The sequence below is a fragment of the Natator depressus genome, chromosome 3 (assembly GCF_965152275.1).
Source record: "Natator depressus isolate rNatDep1 chromosome 3, rNatDep2.hap1, whole genome shotgun sequence".
NCBI classification, from domain to species: Eukaryota; Metazoa; Chordata; order Testudines; family Cheloniidae; genus Natator; species Natator depressus.
In genome coordinates this window covers 185,521,774-185,537,008 of record NC_134236.1, presented here as the reverse complement: position 1 = coordinate 185,537,008, position 15,235 = coordinate 185,521,774, and the positions used below count along the sequence as shown (strand labels likewise).

The window sequence follows — 15,235 nt, the reverse complement described above, 5'->3', positions numbered from 1 at the left end:
CCCATATCATCGCTGTAGTCTGTATCCACTCAATGGGGTTATGATAGCATAGCTGTGGCATTGTAGCTATGCCGCTATATCATCTGTAGTGTAGAGATGACCTTAGGCAGAGTGCCCTTGTGCTATATGGAATTTCAAAGACTTTTTGTAATGTTTTTATAATGTAATAATTTTTAAATTAAATTTCTTAAGACTATGGTTAGAATATTTAATTATCATTAGAAAATGTTGTTCTTTTTTAATAATCTCTATCTTAAGTGGGTAATTACCAGTAGGTAAACTTTCAGATCAGTACATAAGGCAAGTTATAAAATTAATAGCACAGTTATGTACAAGTGATTATTTTATATTGGGTAGATGTTTCTTGGTATGCTGCTGCTTTTTACAGGTTGGTACATAGTAAAGTGCTTTTGCATATTTAAATCGGCGTACTGGTTTATAACTTTTGTAAATGCTCTAATGTTGTCACTGTATTTTTAAAAACTTGGTTAGTACTTTTAAACCGAAGGCACCAAAGCGACACAGTGGTATCATGATTCCTCAGGACTTGTTTCCCATACCAAAAAATACAAAGAACAGTGTGTAGAGGGAGAGTGGGGAATGGCTGAACAGCTGAGGGATGGTACTGTTCACACTCCTGTTCTCTACTCTTTAGCATAATCGTAAAGTGTTTTTCTAGTTAGTTATGTGCTTTTTAAAAAAAAACCTCTTCAATATAAAAGGAGAAAAAGCAGACCAAATGGGAGAAGTAAATGAAAATCAGGGAAGGTTACTTAGATCCAGAGCTTCCATGGGGGTTGAGGTAACTGAACTTAACCCAGAAGGAAACCTATATTTCCAATTTCATGGGCTTAGCTCACTGGAAGTCAAACCGTTGTGGGCAAGCCGATAGAAGGCACAGCTCATGGAAGCTGTCTGACCCAGGACTTGTCTACACTAGGAAGGTTTTGCTGGTATAGGTAAACTGGCAAAACTCTTTGTGTGAACATGGTTATACCAGTATAATTGAGTATATGGGGATGGGTTGGGAGTCATGAGCCATGGAAAAAGCATTAGAAAGAGAAGTGAGGGATAGAGTGTGGAGTAAGGGAGATGGTATTTGTTAAGTTTGATACTTCAGAAAGCAAGCTTGGTAACGTCTGTTTTCTGCGGTAACATGTTGAGAGATGGTATTGATTTTCCATGCCAATCTCTTGTTCTATAAAACAACAGGATTAAAAAAGCTTAGCATTTGAACTTGAGATGGTTTTTACTGTAATGAATAAAGGTATGCTGTTACTAGGCTAAAACCTTAAATCTAAATTTTGTTCTCACTTAAATCAGTAGGAGTTTTACAAGTGTATTTATCTGAGGGCGAAATTTGACCTATTAGTTCTCATAGAGTTTAGTTTCTGTGAAATACTATAAGTTTTTAATATAAGGCATTTCACATCAAATAATGCTTAATACAATAAAATCCATTGGAACACGCACTTCAGATCTGCAGGCTTGGATTTCCTTATTTATGATGAAAATGTCAAAGTACATGACCTGTAACTTAGCTAGCAAGACCACCAAAGCTAATATGCTAGATTCTAAAGCACAAGCACATAGCTAAGTAGAAAATTTTATTTTATGACTATATATAACTATTGGCTTGAGTATAGTATAGTAGAATGCCTTTTTAGTTTTGACTATTATGATGTAAGAGTAGTTGTTATATAATGTGTTATGCAGGAAGACGAGAAGTTTCTGTCTGAAGTTTTTGCACAATTAACAGATGAAGCTACAGATGATGACAAAAGACGTGAACTGGTGAGTCCTTTCTTTGCATGTGAAACTTCAGAGGCTTAAGTATTAAACTTGTACTGCAAACCTTCCCTTCAGTTACCTTTTTGCAGTCATTAAGCCATATTCCTAAAATGAAGTAACAAATTCTTGATTGAGTTCTCAAAGTCTAGTAAAGAGTAAATTGTGGTTTTCTTTATTTTACTATTGACAATTAGAATGTAGACACCTGAAAATTTTCTTCGCCATTACGTAGTTGTAATATTGTTTATCCTACACAGTACTGCTGAGTTCCACAATTCTGGCTGTATCAATGTGTCCTTCACCAAAGGCCTATTGTCAGAGGTCCTGAGATTGCTGAAAAGTCACTGTGAACAAATTTAAATTTAATGATTTACAGGCCACTGGGACTGCCTGCTGATCTGTACTTAAAAATCTTGGACTTATTTGTAACTGAAGGAAGGATGACCTCTGGAGTCCCTTATTTTTGTATTTATAGCTGCCACCCTGATTCTCTACACCATGTTGCATAGCCAGCATTTCTCCCTGAACCTGTTTACCTCTCACTAGAATGAACTGCGGTATTGGAGAAAAGAACATACTGGAGAAAAAGAAATAGTTATTGTTGTATTTAAACAACAGATATGCCAGACAACAATTTAAATCCTTTATATACTCAGTTCAGTAAGATAACTAGGTGTTCACTTTCATTTTTTCAGGAGGGTTTTTCTTCTGTCTTAGTCGAATAACACAATTTGAGATTCAAGTTGGACAAGTCAGATTTTTTCCTAGCTGCCTTTTACCATTATTACCTAAGAAGTATAACCGGTTTCTCAAGTGTTTTTATCCAATATGGTTCACTGTTTTTCTTTGATGTACTAGGAATTTAATTACACAAATGTTTTATTTGTTAATATATCTTTCAAATGTTATAGGTTAACTTTTTCAAGGAGTTCTGCGCATTTTCTCAGACATTACAACCTCAGAACAGAGATGCGTTTTTCAAAACTTTGGCAAAGTTGGGAATTCTTCCTGCTCTTGAAATTGTAATGGTAAGTGAATCTCTTGAAGACAAATTCTTTTTAAAAGGGTACTGAATTCTGGTGTCCTGTTTTGACACTCTGGGCTGAATTTTTCAGACATATTGAGCGCTTGCAGCCCCTTTGACTTCAGTTGGAGCACTTCTGAAAATCAAGGTGTCTCAAGTGGAGCACCCAAAATCAATGACTAATTTGGAAAATTTTGGTTATAATTTAGAAAAATATATTTAAACTTGTGTGGTGGAGAGGTAAGTGAATGTGGTGAATGTCCCTGGTTTTGATAATATGAGTGCAGAATTAAAAATTACATTTAGTTCTTGATCTCTTGACTCAACTCTGGTATGTACAGTCCTGAACCATTACATAAGGTATCAGTGACAGTTTTGTGACTAGAAACAAAGGATTTATATGCCTTTGGAAAGCTGGGAATTCCGTCTTTCTACTGGTATGAAGCATTTTTAATCATGACAGATTGAGATGTTAGAGCATAAATATTGTTTTCCAATTTGTTTTCCTTCATTTCGATTCTGATGTGATTTAGCAGTTACCACTCTACCTAAAAAAACAATGCTTTGTACCACCTAAAAATTCTGAATCCCAACTTTCAAATGCTCTAGAGTGTTTAGTCTTTCACTTTATAGCAGCTCATGTCTACTGATCTGCTAAACACATCACAAATTAAGTGGAAGACTAACACAATATTGAAGTCCTAAAATCTCATGATCTTTCAAGGCTGTGATGTGCCTTTGTAGATCAGTACAAATATTTCTAGAGCCACTGAATTTTTTTGGCTCTGGTCCAGGACCAGTTATCAGAAGGAAAAAAGACATTCCCTGAAGAAACGTATTCATGCTCTAGATGAGTAAACAGTAAGTGTAAACAGTTGTATGTGATTGGGATAAGTTTGTAAACCTTTATACTGGCCCTTTTGTACTAAATTAACTCAGCTGTGGTAATAAATATAGAATATTTGCATCTAGATATTAAGTAGTGCTATGTGGACTTTAACTACTAGCTGCCAAAAGTGTGGCCATTAAATTCACACAAATCTTTACACTCTTTCTGGGTAGTGTGGAAAGTTTTCTTCATATTTATAGTGGGACAATTGGACTTGCTTAATGTATAATATGACCTTGCAATCAAATGTTAGTTTTATCATAGTCCTATGCTACTGTACTTCAAATGGTTCATCTGTAATAAACTGACTTTACTTTTTTATTAGGGTATGGATGACTTGCAAGTTAGATCAGCTGCTACAGATATATTTTCTTATCTAGTAGAATTTAGTCCATCCATGGTCCGAGAATTTGTAATGCAAGAAGCCCAACAGAGTGATGATGTACGTAAGAATATTACAGGACTGTCTAATAATTTGTGTATATGCTGATTATACTTGTTAAGACAGTACTCTTTGCTTTTTGCAGAATTGAGATCTTTTCAGTCTAAATATAAATTTTCTTAAATGTGTTACAGCCTTTTTTTTTTAATAAAAGTATAGAAAATGTAGGAAGAAGATAGGGAACAGCATTCTGATTGGGTTGGGGGGGGAGATATGAGCACACAAAACCTGTATTTTGCTCATTATAGAATGGATTCCCATCAATTGCCAGGTGAAATCCAGGGCACTAGGTGGTATATTACTAGACAAAAACAACATTAAGATGGAGTTAAGGTTGAGAGTACATATAGTTACATAGAATATGAAACATTAGAGGGATGTTGTTGTTGTTCTCCCAAAAACAAGCATTACAAACTCAAGAGGGTTCAGACTTAACATTAAATGTAAAAGAAATGCAAACAGGTTCAAGTATGGAAATGCATGGTTAAGGCACTGCCTTGGAGTGACACTTTGAGGGAGAAAAGTGCACCTGATTTTTAAAGACATTTGATTTTTTGCATCTAGGCTCATTTTCAGGTAATCTTTATTTTTTCCATTCCACTGTACTGTTTTAATATTTGAAACTCAGGTTTTGCATTCGCTTTCAGTTATTTTTTCACATGTGAGCTTTCAATGGCAGCACCTAGAGACCGAATAAAAATCACTCTCTAGTAGTATTTGTATTACTGAAAACTTATATGTAATTGATTTGCTTTGTTGCAGGATATCCTCCTCATCAATGTAGTTATTGAGCAAATGATCTGCGATACTGACCCTGAACTTGGTGGGGCTGTTCAATTAATGGGACTCTTACGTACTCTGATTGATCCAGAGAATATGTTGGCCACAGCTAATGTAAGAAAATGCAAAGGGGTAATGAAACTTTACTGTCTATGCACATTTAAAAAGTCGTCTTACTCTTTCTAACTGTCTTCTTTGGTTGGAGGATAGTAGGAACGAAAAGCATTTTGGTATTGTCCTGTTTTGCCTGATGATTTTCGTCAACTGGAAAATTTCCATAAAATTATTGATAATGAAAGGCACTGATTTGTAATTACTGTATCTAATTAATGCCAAGAAACATGGCATTGTCTAAGAAGTTCTTAAAATTGGCAGTCTTCTCCCCAGGTGCATGGGTATTAGACTAGTCTTAGCTCCTATTGGCTGCATGGGCCACGTCAAAATATGGAAAAAAAGAGTCCAATGTGTCTGCATGAAGCTAAGACAATGTTTAATTCCTACAGCATAATGCAAATCCACCTTGATAGAGCCATTCCCGTACTACAGAATGTACTTTATCCTGATAGAATACTTGGTCATAAGTATGATTCTGTTTATATTGTCAGAAATGAACAAAAATCCAGGACTCCTTGAAATTTGTTTAAAACTTTGCCCAGAGTTCTGATAATTCCATTTAACCTGCATTACATTGAATCTAAACATTACCTTTGGATTAAAATATTCTATAAAGTTTAGGTCTCCAGGGTTTGCTTTGTTATGGTGAGTAGCTGTTAGTTTAAATTCTTTTTCTCTAAGAAAAAAATATAGTGTATATAAAGTACAATGTGCCTGTGTTGGTTTGGAATTTTAGTCACCGAAAGAAGTATTTAAAGTAAAATCTAGTAACCTTATGTACATACAACAATCCTTAAATGTTTTATGCATTGTAGAGAACAGATGAGGATAGTGGTCCCTCTTTTTCTTTTTCTTTTTCTTTTTTTTTCTTCCCAATATACAGAAGCTTCAGGCAATATATGCAAAATTACTGGTCGCTTCTTTTCTTTTTTAAATTGTTGGTTAAAGGAACTATATGATGCACTAGTGTCAGTTCATTTGTCTTTCTCCATTGGAGAGATTTGAGTTCATGCTTTTGCTTTAATCACAAGTTATGTAAGGTTGATCTCATCCTAGTCCCTCCCACTCTGCTCTACACCGTTGGGTGTGATGGGTTCATTCTACTCTAGAGAACACCTGGTGTGTTGCAAACCTGTATCAAAAGATACTGTCAGGGCTATGTGAGGTAGCTTATGTCTTGCCTGTGCTGTATTTTACTTAAGTGCTATTAGTCCTCACTAGCAAGGGCACTAAATTCACACCAATGTTTAATAAATAAATGTTTGTTTCAGAAAACAGAGAAAAGTGAATTTCTCAATTTCTTCTACAACCATTGTATGCATGTTCTCACCGCACCACTCTTGGCTAATACTTCAGAAGACAAATGTGGAAAAGGTAGGATTAAATGTTGGATTGACTTTTTATCTCGCCATGCTTACCAACTGATCATCTAGACAAATGATGTCACTGATTTGTAGTGTGAGAACAGAATGTGCTTGTTGGAGGCTATTGTTGCCTCTCAGATAAGAATAAGCATAACTTGATATACAAAAATATTACTAGTCCATGGATTCCTCAAAAAGTGTTTGAGTTATTGCTGTGAATGGTAGTAATATGCCTTTTGTGCTCTGCAGCCTTGGGAGCCTGGACTGTGCTTACTAGGTCATAGAAAAATAAGCAGAACCATGGAAATGTAGTGCATGCCAAGTCTGAAATATTAATAATTTATTAACTTTATTCTTGTCAACCTTCAGTAAAGGCTAAAGTATTGCTATATAATTCCTGCTCAAACTGCATGTCCATGGTAACTCCCAATATACACACTTATAAAACTTTCAGTATTTGGTACATTTGTTGGCTACTGATGCAAAACTGCGATCATAACTTCCGTTGGTAGCAGCAGACAGTTTTTCTTAGTAACTTTTTAGAATTGTTGATGTGCAGCAGCAAATGTGTTCAACTTCACAAGTGTTTCAGAGCCTTTACAAATTGCTTTGTCACTTACCAAAGAAAACACGATCCCAGGATTTGGCTATCTGCAGGGTATTAACTCCAGAGATTAGTGTTATTTCGAAATTTCCAGTGACACAGAAATGCTGAAGGTCATAGTTCTTCTTCAAGGAGTGTCCCTGTGGGTGCTCCACTTTAGGTGTCTTGGCGCCCTGCGCTTCTAGTCAGAGACTTGTGATAGCAGTGCCCTGGTTGGCCACGCACGCGTGGCAGCCGTCTTGTGCCGCTCCCCCACGAGTGCAGCCAACCACCACCTAGTTCCTTCTCTGCCGCCCTTGGTTTCAGTCAGAACGACAGCGGTGCCCTTATCTACTCTCATATTCCTTTAATCTCTGCCCTTTTTTCAGTTAGTTTTCCTCATTGTTTATCTCTTTGTTCGTTTTTCTTTCATTTTCACATTTAAAAAAAACACACTTTCACGTTTTTTCTCCCTGCCTCAGGCGGGCAGCCGCTGAAGAGGCATCAGACCAGGACTATTTCCATTCTTCATTCAGCTCCTCTCAGACATGCCTGGCTTTCCAGGTTTCAAGCGCTGTCTGACCTGCGGACTCTCAATACCGGTGACAGACAGTCACTCGCAATGAACCCGTTGTGTAATTTGTGTTTTCCCCAGGCAGAAGTGTCCCCACCGCAAGAAACTCACAGCGTGGACAAGACAGGCCAGGGACCTCCAATTAAAACTTTTTAATGATGGAGATATCCCTCTGACCTGCCTCCAACCCTGAGTCCAGGACACCACCTCTCCAGTCCTAACCTGCAGCTGCCTCCGATATGGGGTCCTCCTCAAAAATGGCTGTTAAGGACCCTGGTCCTACCAAAGTCACAAAAAAGTGGTCTCATTCCTCACCACATCGGGATTCGCCTCCAAAAAAGCAATCCCTGACTGCAAAAACTGCCCCGGTACCAATGGCACCCAGAGCGCCAGACCACGAGGCACTGGGACTGTCCAGTACCGAGACGCCCCAAGGAGCAAAAGACCCTATGCGGTCTCACTCTCGTAGCAGCAAAACTAAGCCTCATAGCTTGGAACCCAGGGAACAGAAACCTCAGGCACAGAGCAGCATTATGGCACCACCTGCTGCACCAATACAATATGACAAGTCTGTGGCACTGACAGCGCTCCCTCTGGTTCCCAGCCTGAGCTTGCCTGCACTGAGTCTCCTGGTACCGCATCAGTTTGTCAGCCATGCGAACCTACTCATTGCTTCCACCCTGGGAACATCGTTCATTGGCACCCGAGCGAGGTCACGGCCAAGCTTTATCACTACACCCGCTGGCTCGGCCCCTCCTCTCTCCAGTGATGAAGAGGATGAAGTGGAGACAGGAGTGGGCACCCCCTCCTAAACCTGGACTCACTTGTCTCCCCCCCACCCCCCATGGCTTTCTTACCTCAGTGAGCATACTGGGACCCCTGGGCATTATACAGAGCCCAAAACATCCAGCCATCCAATCCATCTTGGTCCAGGACACAGCTGTCGCCTCCGCCATCTGAGCCAGCTTCCCCAGAACTGGAGGAGGAAGCTGAAAAATCTGTAGACAGGCCAGAGGGTGACACCCTCCCACCTACCCACATTCCGACTTCATCTCCAGATGAATCAATAATGCCACCTCCCCCCACATCGGGAGATGACTTCAAATCCTTTCAGGATTTGTTTAAAGGAGTAGCTGATTCATTATACATCTCACTGGTCGAGTTTCCAGAGACTCGACATAAGCTGACAGATGTACTGCAAGCTTTTCCATCAGCCAAGATAGCACTACCCATTAATGTTGCCATCATGGACCCAGCAAAAACTGCATGGCAGACTCCAGCCACTGCGCCACTTTCTTGCCAGCCAGGGGTGGGCAAACTACATCCCGCGGGCCACATACGACCCACCAGCTGATTTTAATCCGGCCCTCGAGCTCCTGCTGGGGAGTGGGGTCTAGGGCTTGCCCCGCTCCCATACTTCACCTGGGGAGCGGAGTCAGGGGCTGCTCCATGCTCCCGGAAGCAGCAGCACGTTCCCCCTCCAGCTCCTACATGTAGGGGCAGCCAGGGGGCTTTGTATGCTGCCCCCGCCCCAAGCACCATCCCCGCAGCTCCCATTGGCCAGGAACTGTGGCCAATGGGAACTGCAAGGACAGGGTAGCTCGCAGAGCGGCTTGGCCGCGCCTCTATGTAGGAGCCAGAGGGGGGACATGCCACTGCTTCCGGGAGGTAAGGAGGTAAGTACCACCCAGAGCCTGAGCCCCTCCCGTGCGCCAACCCCCTGTCCCAGCCCTGATAACCCTCTGAACAACTCGATCCCAGCCCGGAGCACCTTCCTGCATCCCAAACCCCTCATCCCCAGCCCCACCCCAGAGTCTGCACCTCCAGTCGGAGCCCCCTCCCGCACTCTGAACTTCTCTTTTCTGGCCCCATCCCAGAGCCCACATCCCCAGGCAGAGCCCTCAGCCCCTTCTGCACCCAAACCCCAATTACTTGAGCATTCATGGCCCACCGTACCCAGATGTGGCCCTTGGGCCAAAAAGTTTGCCCACCCCGTTGTAAGCAATCTGACAAGAAGTACTGTGTGCCGGCTAAAGGAGCTGAGTTTTTGCTTATGCACCCTACTCCAAACTCATTGGTGGTAGAGGCAGTTAATCAAAGGGGGGAAAGACATCCAACCAAAACCACCCCCTATGATAAAGATTGGAAACGCGTAGACCTCTTCGGCAGTAAAGCCTATTCATCATCGACTTTCCAGTTTCGCATAGCAGACTATTCTGCATCACTGGCCAAGAACACACACCATTTTTTCTCAGATGTCATCTTTTATCAAGTACAGCCTAGCTAACAAAAAGAACAATATAAAGTTGATATTGTAGAAGGTTTCCTCATCTCCAGAACTGCGCTGCAGGCTTCTCTGGATTCTGCTGACACGGTGGCCCGCTCCATTGCCATGTCCGTTGTCTTGCGGAGGGCTTCTTGGCTCCGTCTCTCTGGCTTCCCCAGGTAAGTTCAGGTGACAGTAGAGAGACTTACCTTTTGAAAGGGAAAAATTATTTGCAGAGAGCACGGACGTCTCCTTACACACCCTGAAGGACTCTCATGTGACACTAAAGACTCTTGGAATCTATATCCCTGTGAACAAAAAAACAGGGCAGATTCTACAACCAACAATTCTGTCCTGCCCTATGCACTCAGCCTCAATGACATTATGATCAATGCCGCAAGCAGCGCCAGACGAGACGCAGTTGTCTACATCTCAGCCATCCATTTCTAGGCAAACGTTATGAAGCGTTGGTCGAGGAAACGAGAGGCTCACATTCTCCAATTCCAGTGTTACCTCTAATTTCCTACCCATTTGGGGACTGTCTTACACCCTTTTACCCAGTCTGGAGAACCATCGCCAGAGACAAGTGGGTTCTGGAAATTATACAGAAGGACTATTCCATCCCCTTCCCCGTCCCTCTTCAGGGACCCATCTCACGAGTACCTGTTACAGCAGGAAATACACCATCTTCTGCAGTTAGGTGCTGTGGAACCAGTACCAGTTCAGCACAGGGGTCGGGGGTTCTACTCCCATTACTTTCTCACTCCGAAGAAAACAGGTAGATGGAGGCCCATTCTGGACTTACGCAAATGGAACAAGTTTGTGAGAACACAGCTCGTCAAGATGGTAACCCTAGCAACCACAATTCCGGCATTGGAGAAAGGAGAGTGGCTCTCAGCCATTGCCCTACTTTCACCTCACTATCCACCTGGCGCATAGGAGATTCCTATGATTCACTCTGGGCAACCTACACTTCCAAACAGAAGGTACTTCCCTTCGGCCTCTCTATGGCTCCAAGGGCTTTTTCCAAAGTACAGGCCGTTGCAGCAGCAGCACATCTTCGCAAGTAGGGTGTGACCATATTCCCCTATCTAGACGACTGTCTGCTAAAAGCACTGACACACAATGAGGTAGTTCACGCCACTCTAACCCTATTTACAAACCTAGGGTTACAAACCAGTCTGCAGAAATCCAGCCCAACAACTGGACCACAACACAACAACTGGACTTTATAGGGGCACAGCTCATGTCATCACATCCGGATGGCTACCACAACGACGGTTTGTTGCCTTAACAAACCTAATCATAACAGTAAGCCACAGCTCACAAATGTTCGCCAGAACGTGCCTACAACTTCTCTGACACATGTCGGCTGCCACATTTGTCGTGAAACGTGCCAGGCCGCATATGAGATGTCTACAAACCTGGCTACGCACTTTGTACGTTCCTCACAGACACTCGATCGACAGACAGCTTACAATGCCCATCAAAGTGAAAGACTCACTCACGTGGTGGACAAAACACAAATGTATGCTCAGGCATTCCCTTCCAAAGGGAAACCCCATCAGTCACTATCACCACTGATGCCTCTAGTAGGATGGGGGGCACACTTGGCTGGCAACATCATCCAGGGCCGATGGTCCCTAGAAGAGTCAAATCTCCACATAACTCTGTTGGCGCTCCAAGCCGTTCTAGATGCCTGCCATCATTTTCTCCCCTGATCCGCAAGAAAACTGTCCAGATTCTTGCGGACAATTTTCTGACTATGTTCTATATAAATCGCCAAGGAGGGGCCCAGTCTTACCTGCGCTGCACAGAAGCAGTCCACCTCTGGCAATGGTGCATCTTCAACAACATATACATACCACGGCATCCTACCTACCTGGAAAACAGAATGCCACAGCAGACGACCTCAGCAGGAACTTCTCATGGATGCACGAGTGAGGAACTAGACCCACAAAATCTGCAAACTATATTCAGACAATGGGGATTCCCCTCAGAGACCTTTTCGCCACAACCCATAATGCCAAATGCGCACAACACTGCTCCTGAGTGGGACTGGGACACAACTCACACCGAGACGCCTTCCTCATCAAATGGGGAGTCCCGCTCCTGTATGCCTTCCCCCCGATGCCCCTGTTGTCGAGTCCTACACAAGATCAGAGAAGACAAATCCAGAGTCATCTTGTTAGCACCAACATAACCCAAACACCCATCCACTGAGTAAGCACTTTCTCAAGGGTATAGAGAACACTTACCCCACATTAAGGGACCCAACCCCTATGTGGGACCTCAACCTTGTTTTCTGTGCCCTCCTGGGCAAACCCTTTGAACTGCTAGCAACCTGCTCATTCCTGCACTTATCCATGAAGGTCGCCTTTTTAGTAGTTTTCACATCAGTACGAAGGATGGGAGAGTTGGGTGTCCTAATGGCACACCCACCTTATACCACATTCCTCAAGGACAAAGTAATCCTACACCCATACCCAAAGTTGCCTCCCTCTTCCATCTCAACAAACCCATTCACTTACCTGTATTCTTTCCCAAGCCACATGCCAACAACAGGGAGGCGTCCTTTCACACACTAGATGTCCGCAGCGTGCTGGCGTTCTATAGAGAGACAAAAACATTCAGAAAATCGTCAGTGCTATTTGTATCCACAACAGAACGATCAAAAGGCCAAACCATTTCCAAACAGAGACTTTCTAAACGGATCTCTAATTGTATCAAACTATGTTACCAAAATTACAATTTGCAAGCTCCTTCTGGACTTTGCACACGTTCCACTAAAGCTGTGTCCACATCCATAGCCTTTCTCAAACATGTACCCGTCACAGATATTTGTAAAGCAGCTACCTGGACATCGCCCCATACTTTCACCAAACATTATGCCCTGGAACAGCAGTCAACTGCAGACGCTCACTTCAGTCTTATCGGTGCTTTCCGTCATACATACATCAACTCCAAAGCCACTCCTCTCCACCGAGGGGCACTGCTCTTCAGTCATCTAAAGTGGAGCACCCACAGGGACACTCCTTGAAGAAGAAGAGAAGATGATTCACCTTGTGCAGTAACTGAGGTTCTTCAAGATGGTTGTCCCTGTGGGTGCTCCACAACCCCCGCCCCCCTCCGCTTCAGAGTTTCAGCTCGGGTAGAGAAGGAACTGGGTGACGGTTGGCTGCGCTCGGGGGTAGACGCTCGGAGCAGCCAACTGGGGCACTGCTACCACAAGTTTCCGACTACAAGCACAAGGAGCCAAGACAACTAAAGTGGAGCACCCACAGGGACAACCATCTTGAAGAACCTCAGTTACTGCACAAGGTGACCGGTTTCAGAGTGGTAGTTGTGTTAGTCTGTATCAGCAAAAAGAACAAGGAGTACTTGTGGCACCTTAGAGATTAACAAATTTATTTGGGCATAAACTTTCGTGGGCTAAACCCCACTTCATCAGATGCATGCAGTGGAAAATACAGTAGGAAGAGAGAGAGAGATACACACAGAGAACACAAAAAAATGTGGGTTGCCGTACCAACTCTAACGAGACTAATCAATCAAAAACCTCTCCAGCACATCATCAAGGATCTACAACTTATCCTGAAGGACGATCCCTCACTCTCACAGATCTTGGGAAACAGGCCAGTCCTCACTTACAGACAGCCCCCCAACCTGAAGCAAATACTCACCAGCAATCACACACCACACAACAAAAACACTAACCCAGGAACCTATCCTTGCAACAAAGACCATTGCCAACTCTGTCCACATATCTGTTCAGTGGACACCATCATAGGACCTAATCACATCAGCCACACCATCAGGGGCTCGTTCGCCTGCACATCTACCAATGTGATATATGCCATCGTGTGCTAGCAATGGCCCTCTGCCGTGTACATTGGCCAACCTGGACAGTTTTTATGCAAAAGAATAAATGGGCACAAATTGGACATCAAGAATTATAACATTCAGAAACCAGTAAGAGAACACTTTAACCTCCCTGGACACTCAATTACAGACCTGAAAGCCGCAATTCTTCAACAAAAAAACTTCAAAAACAGACTCCAACAAGAGACTGCAGAACTGGAATTAATTTGCAAACTGGACACCATCAGATTAGGCCTGAATAAAGACTGGGAGTGGATGGGTCATTACACAAATTAAAAACTATTTTCACATGCTAATTTTTCCCCTACTGTTACTCTCACCTTCTTGTCAACTGTTTGAAATGGGCCATCCTGATTATCACTACAAAAGTGTTTTTTTTTCCTCCTGCTAATAGCCCTCCTTGATTAGTCTCATTAGAGTTCGTACGGCAACCCCCATTTTTTCCTGGTGTGTGTGTGTGTGTGTATAGATATATACACACACATCTTCCTACTGCATGTATTTTCCACTGCATGCATCTGATGAAGTGCGTTTTAGCCCATGAAAGCTTATGCCCAAATAAATGTGTTAGTCTCTAAGGTGCCACAAGTACTCCTCGTTCTTTTTGCACAAGGTGAGTAACCTTCTCTTTAAAAGTCTAAGTAACACAATTTGGAGACTTTTTTTTTTCCTCCTTTTTCTGTTGGTTTAAAGCAGGGGTCTCAAACATGCAACCCACGGGGTTATTTTCTGCGGCCCACCAGCTCCCTGTGTGCATGCCCCTGCCCCCCCCAGTGCTTACCTAGAGCAGCTCTGGCCTGGTGTGCACCAGGGGCAGGGCTGGCTCCCTGCCTGCCTTGCCCCCGTGCCACTCTGGGAAGCGGCGGGAACCTGGGGGATGGGGAGCACAGGGGTCTGTGTGTTGCCCTTGCTTCCAGGCACCACCCCCCGCAGCTCCCATTGGCCGGGAATGGAGAACCACGGCCAATGGGAGCTTCAGGGGAGGTACCTGGAGGAGCGGCCAGGGCAACACACAGAGCCCTCTGTCCCCCCCTCCCCCATGCTGATTTTCCCCTACTGTTACTCACACCTTCTTGTCAACTGTTTTGAAATGAGCCATCCTGATTATTGCTACAAAAGGTTTTTTTTCTCCTGCTAATAATAGCCCAGCTTAATTGATTAGTCTCGTTAGAGTTAGTACGGCAACCCCCATTTTTTCATGTTCTGAACCCCCTGCCCTGAGCCCCCTGCCGCACCCCACACCCCAACTCCCTGCCCTGAGTCCCTTGCCGCACCCCTGCACACCTTCTGCACCTCAACTCCCTGCCCTGAACCCCTGCCACACCCTGCATCCTTCCTGCACCCCCTGGGGCAGGGAGGGGGCAGAGTTCAGGTGGGGATTTCGGGGAAGGGGTTAGAGTGGGGGCAGGGAAGAGATGGGGCAGGGGTGGGGCCTTATGGAAGGGGTGGAGTGGGGCCGGGGGTAGCGGGGGTGGGGGTGTCAGTGATGTGGCCCTCAGGCCAATGTACTAGTCCTCGTGTGGCCC

At 43.6% G+C, this 15,235-nt stretch overlaps 1 protein-coding gene across 3 annotated transcripts in view; it reads left to right on the top strand.

Moving 5' to 3' along the window:
* PPP4R3B (protein phosphatase 4 regulatory subunit 3B) overlaps positions 1-15,235 on the top strand; it is a 73,142-nt gene that overhangs the window by 28,172 nt on the left and 29,735 nt on the right. For all 3 annotated transcript variants that reach the window (XM_074949479.1, XM_074949480.1, XM_074949478.1), the window contains exons 5-9: positions 1,717-1,794; positions 2,703-2,819; positions 4,030-4,146; positions 4,909-5,040; positions 6,312-6,414. In XM_074949479.1, the coding sequence (XP_074805580.1) occupies positions 1,717-1,794; positions 2,703-2,819; positions 4,030-4,146; positions 4,909-5,040; positions 6,312-6,414 (547 nt within the window). The remainder of the gene's footprint in view (positions 1-1,716; positions 1,795-2,702; positions 2,820-4,029; positions 4,147-4,908; positions 5,041-6,311; positions 6,415-15,235) is intronic.